The sequence below is a fragment of the Scylla paramamosain genome, chromosome 30, assembly GCF_035594125.1.
Source record: "Scylla paramamosain isolate STU-SP2022 chromosome 30, ASM3559412v1, whole genome shotgun sequence".
Taxonomy (NCBI): Eukaryota; Metazoa; Arthropoda; class Malacostraca; order Decapoda; family Portunidae; genus Scylla; species Scylla paramamosain.
In genome coordinates this window covers 16,862,411-16,867,969 of record NC_087180.1, presented here as the reverse complement: position 1 = coordinate 16,867,969, position 5,559 = coordinate 16,862,411, and the positions used below count along the sequence as shown (strand labels likewise).

Genomic DNA, 5,559 nt, shown 5'->3' with positions numbered 1-5,559 from the left:
CGCGTTTGTTTTCTTCACCAGAATGATTGATAACTTGTCTCAGTGTATCTACATTAAATACAATATCCCGCCTACCTATCTATCTTTTGTCATTTATTACCTTGAACATAGATCTCTCCAAAGTGGGTTGAGAAAGTGAACTCTTCAGCTCCCAGTTAAGAGTTGAAACTAGTCTCGTAACAGGTGAATATGAATGAATCAGATGGAGTTTTTGATATGAAATTGAACGTGTTATTATAATAGGGTCTATTGGAATGAATGGCGGTCTTCAAAGATGTTTTCATAACTCTAGTGATACTTAAATCAATGCCACACCTAAAAGAACCTGGCTAAACTGTGGCCTTTGGAAATGATCATTTTGAAAGAACAGTGCGTTTCAAAATATCAACCAGGAATAATACGAGTTCGAACCGATCTCGAAACAATTACTAGAGAGAAAAATCTCAGGACTCACAAGGTTAACGAAGATTTATGTAACGATTGTTGAGTGGTTAACTGGGCCAATTGTAAGACTTGCTACGCTTATCAACTATATATAAAAAAAAAAAAAAAAAATAGAACCAGACTAACATCGTGTGTTTGCTGTACTTCACCCACGCTGTTGCCACCTCAACCTCGGCATGACCTGATCATGGCCAGCAGGGCGCGGCCTGGGGCATTCACGTGTCAAGGACAATGGCACGGCAGCACCGCATGGCCTATACGCGCTGCCAAGTTTGCCGGAAGATATACAGCGTCGTTGTTCCATTATAAAATCGAAAACCAAAACAAAAAAACAAACAAACACGCAGTCGTCTATAAAAAAAAAAAAAACATACATGTTTGGGAATAATTAAGGCAAAGGATGACACTATGAGAGAGAGAGAGAGAGAGAGAGAGAGAGAGAGAGAGAGAGAGAGAGAGAGAGAGAGAGAGAATGTTCATATGTCTGTCGACTGTGAACGTGACACCAATGTGGGACAGGAACAGCCAGCATTTCGAGAACCAAGTTACTGTAGTCTGGTTCCACTATAGTCACCTAACCTTACCTCTGTCACTCCTCAAAGCCTCGCTCCAGGTGCCGTCCCCTCTGCCATCTTAGGGAGTCCCGCACCTCAGCCACACTGCGTAGAGGAGATCCCGGCGAAGGGGAGGACCTAGAAAAGATATATACGCGCACATTTAAATCACTCGTTTCCTTACCGAATAAATTTTCTGGTAGTGTTATGGTTCAGTAGAATAATCTGGTGAGGGTTTACAATATAATTTCTGTGGTGTCTAGGCGTTCGATACTTACCACGTCGCCTTCCTCACCAATTACCTGGCATTTCAAGGCACCGTGAACAACAAAACGAGTGACTGAAGTGATTTAATACTACATTCAAAACTCTTTCTGCTCAATAAAATCCAGAGTCACATACAGATTTCCATTACAACTAAAGCGACTGTATATCAATCTATTGTATTACGTAAGAAGAGAAAAATAGACCATGAAATTTACCTGTGCCTCCACCTTCGTCTTTTACCGTGTGGCTGTGTGGGTGAGTGTGTGAGAGTGGGCGCGCGTCCAATGTTCCAAGATATGGGGTTCGAATTAGTCTCGAAAAAAATAAACAAGATTCACACCTCGGGATTGATGAACTGCATTTCCAAACATTTTTCTGCGCATACCTTGAACCGGCTGTGTGTAAGTTATTAATGTTTCCAAGGGTGTTTTAATGATTATAGTGGCAATCTAACCAGAAGTCTACACCAACAATGAGAGAAACATTCATTTGAGCTTAAACTAATCATCTCTACGAACTTTGGAAATGCTCCTTATCAAATTCTAAGGCATTTCAGAACAATTACGAGCTTCCAAACAATCATACGCGAGACTCTTCGAGACTCAAAAAATTACGTAAACAGCTATTTCGTAATAGTTCTTACATAAATAGTAGTTATGTTACAAAAAATAAATGCGTAACTATGTGAAAACTGAATAAATTATAAATAAAGAAAATAGAAAGCGAAAAATGTGAAATATGAAGAATATGGATCACAGGAAGAGAGAGAGAGAGAGAGAGAGAGAGAGAGAGAGAGAGAGAGAGAGAGAGAGAGAGAGAGAGAGAGAGAGAGAGAGTCACAGCTGCTCAACTCACTACATAAGCTACATGTCCTTTATAAGTTAGTGTCTGTAAAGAGAGAGAGAGAGAGAGAGAGAGAGAGAGAGAGAGAGAGAGAGAGAGAGGGAGGCGGAGGGACGGATAGAGAGGAAGGGAGAGAAAGAAGGGGCAGGACTAGTGGGATTAATCATAACAAGTAGGGGAAGAGGAGGAAGGGCTTTAAATGTCCTCATAAAGGTTAATACAAATGATGAGAGAGAGAGAGAGAGAGAGAGAGAGAGAGAGAGAGAGAGAGAGAGAGAGAGAGAGAGAGAGAGAGAGAGAGAGAGAGAGAGAGCAGCTTCCTTTCCCACTTCCCCTCTATCCGGAACTATATATCTCCCTATCAAATCGTCCCCCCAACCACCCCTCCCCCCCTCTCTCTCTCCCTTGTTAGCCAATTACCACTATTAACAGCCTCTTGTGTGCCTCCCCTTCTCCCCTTCCTCCCCTTACCTCCCCTTCCCCTTCTGTCCTATTCTCTGTCCCCTTCCTCCCCTCTCTCCCTTCCTTCCTCTCCCCGGATTCTCTCTCCCCCCCTCTTGCAAACTTGCTCCATCTCCCTCCTCTCTCGTTTCTCCCATTTCATCTGTTTTTCTCTCGTGTTTCAGAGAGAGAGAGAGAGAGAGAGAGAGAGAGAGAGAGAGAGAGAGAGAGAGAGAGAGAGAGAGAGAGAGCTGTAGTGAATGATATTATCCCATACGCAAAATATACACAAACAAGAATAAAAAATAAAAATGTATATAAACTCGTAATAATAACCGTATCTTAACCAATGCAGCGTTCATAAAAGAATCTAATGAGGGAAACTACTTCATAGAAAACTGTGATGTTTGGAAGGGAGACTACGGAAAATGGAGACGCCAGGGGAGGGAAGCAGCTGAATGGAGGAGGGTGTGATGAAAATGACGAATGAATGGAACCTAATTTCTTCCCCTCCTATCGACTGTCACATCATAGGAGGGAGACGGAAGGAAGAGAGAGAGAGAGAGAGAGAGGGTGATAGTAAAAGAGAATGAAAAATGAGCGAGGGAGGGAGATAATGATAATAACAAAGACAATATTTACGAGGGAAACTTTTTTTGAGATAAGTTTGTATACACGACGCTACGAGGAACCAAAAGAAAAGCAAATGCAGACGAGAAGCCCAGAGATTACAGGGGCAGATATAAAGAGGGAGGAGAAGTAGGGTAAGAATAAAGAGGAAGGTGACGGCTATGAATGTAGGGAAATATGAGCACCCATTAGAAAAGGTATAGGGAGGGGAGGAGGATAAGAAGGGGCATGAATATGGGTAAATATATGTCTCAGAAAGGACTGAGAGGAAGAAAGGTAGGGAGAGAAGGGTTAGGTCGAGAGAGAGAGAGAGAGAGAGAGAGAGAGAGAGAGAGAGAGAGAGAGAGAGAGAGAGAAAGTAAAAGAATAAAAAAAGGCTGGATAATGCTAGAAAAAAAAAGACACGAAGGAAACAGAAAATGAACATAAATTAGAGAACATATAGAGTAAGACACATACAGAAACAAGAAAATAAGTATAGAAGAAGAAAAACCAAAAGATAAAAACGAACAGAGAAAGGGAAAAAAAGACAGAGATGCATGACTGAGAAAACGACAAGAAGAGAAAGGAAAGACAGAAGAGAGAAGAGGCTGGCTGAGAAAACGACAGAGAGAGAGAGAGAGAGAGAGAGAGAGAGAGAGAGAGAGAGAGAGAGAGAGAGAGAGAGAGAGAGAGAGAGAGAAAGGGACAAGGAGGGACACACAACACCAGCCCGCTCCGTCATTACCACCAGGAGACACCACAGGCCGTACAAATTACCCGCCAAAATCACATCAATATTTCACCAGCAGCAGCTTTGGGGACAACTTGTGGCGCGACAGCCAATCACGTAATGCCTTGACTTTTCCTCCGACCAATGAGCGCGCGGTCAGCTGGGCGTCTCTTGGTCCTCCCCCGGCTCCCAAAGTGAAGCCTCCTCCGCCGCCGCCTCCTTCACCAGTCAGCCCCTTTACGAAAATTCCTCTGGTTCGCTTTGTGGTGGCGACCTCTCCATCTTGTCTCAATAAAACGTTAATGAGTTGGTTTCAATCTGCCCCCTACGAGGCCTCGCTTTCTGACCAATCCCGAGGGAGGAGTGAAGGTTCTTGAGTTCCTATTGGTTGATGGAAAGGGAGGAAGGACTGTGTTTTGATTTGACTAGAGGGCGGGGAGGGGGGAAGAAAAGAAAGGAAGGAGACAGAATAAGAAAGAAAAAAAAGTGTGTGTGTGTGTGTGTGTGTGTGTGTGTGTGTGTGTGTGTGTGTGTGTGTGTGTGTGTGTGTGTGTGTGTGTGTGTGTGTGTGTGACAAACTGAACTGGATGTGGGATGTCGAGATAATAATATAAGAGTCGACAAAATGAAAAAAAAAAAAAAAAAATCGTGTGTGTGTGTGTGTGTGTGTGTGTGAGTGTGTGTGTGTACTGTGTGTGTGCGTCCCTTTCACCCTCACCCTCCCGTTTCCCCCTTCCCTCCCCCTTATCCCCACCAGAACCAGCGTATGAGCAGCACAAGAGGCGGAGTGTGTGCGTAATATAAGGGGGGAGACAGTGTCCACTCGGCATGGCGTAAGCGAAGTGAACATTATGAACAAGCCAGCCCCTGAAATATGAGGCCTGGCAATATGGTGGCCGGGAGGATGTGGTGGGAGGGGAGGAGGGTGACAAAGGGAGACTGGGGGAGGCAGAGGGAGGAGAGTAGCGGACGTGGGAGAAGAGAAGGGAGAATAGGAAAAACAGAGGAGTGGATTGGATAAAGAAGAGGAAAAGAAAGAGGGTGAAGGAGAATAAGAGCCTTGAGAACATGAGAGAGAGAGAGTCGAAACAGAGAATCGGAACAGAGATCCGAAACAGAGTCGAAACAAAGAGAATCGAGACAGGGCGAGAGAAAGGAACACACTACAACATACAAGGTATCATGCATACAAATATACATGACCAGAAGGGCCGTAACTCGAGGAAGAAGAGTCACGTGTCCTCATTATTTTGCTCCGAACTGAGATGATGCCGTGATAACCTTGGCCAGGAGAGAGGCTGGGGAGGGCAGGGAGGAAGGAGGAAGAGGCGTCATGGGGGCGTCCAGTGGGGAACATAAGGGAGGAAGGGAAGGCGGTAGGGGGTTTGTGAGCAGCAGGGAGTATTTTAGATGATAGGGGAAGGGGGACGGAGTGAAGGGATGCAAAGATAAGTGAGGAAGATTCTGAAGGGGAAGGGATGAAGGGAAAGAATGGGAGAGGCAAGGAGATGGGTATTTTAAGGGGCTAGGTAAGGGTATAAGGGGTGTTGATGAGGGAGGGAGTGTCTGTGGTGATGTAGGGAAGACAGGAAAGAGAGGGGATATTTTAAAAGGTAAGAAGGAAGAAAAAAGGAATATTACTGTAATGTATAGAAAGGGGCGAGAGAT

At 44.5% G+C, this 5,559-nt stretch overlaps 1 protein-coding gene across 12 annotated transcripts in view; it reads right to left on the bottom strand.

The window, feature by feature from the left end:
* The window catches only part of LOC135115936 (uncharacterized), a 186,746-nt gene that overhangs the window by 3,481 nt on the left and 177,706 nt on the right, over positions 1 to 5,559 (bottom strand). For 10 of the 12 annotated variants that reach the window (XR_010276110.1, XR_010276111.1, XR_010276112.1 and 7 more), the window contains one exon: positions 1,029 to 1,136. Coding sequence is in view for 2 of the 12 variants with exons in the window: in XM_064033082.1 (XP_063889152.1) it covers positions 1,034 to 1,136 (103 nt within the window). In the remaining 10 variants the exon portion in view is untranslated. Of the gene's footprint in view, positions 1 to 1,028; positions 1,137 to 1,276; positions 1,301 to 1,480; positions 1,623 to 5,559 lie in introns of those variants that run through there. The other 2 variants (XR_010276108.1, XR_010276114.1) reach the window with 2 other exon arrangements.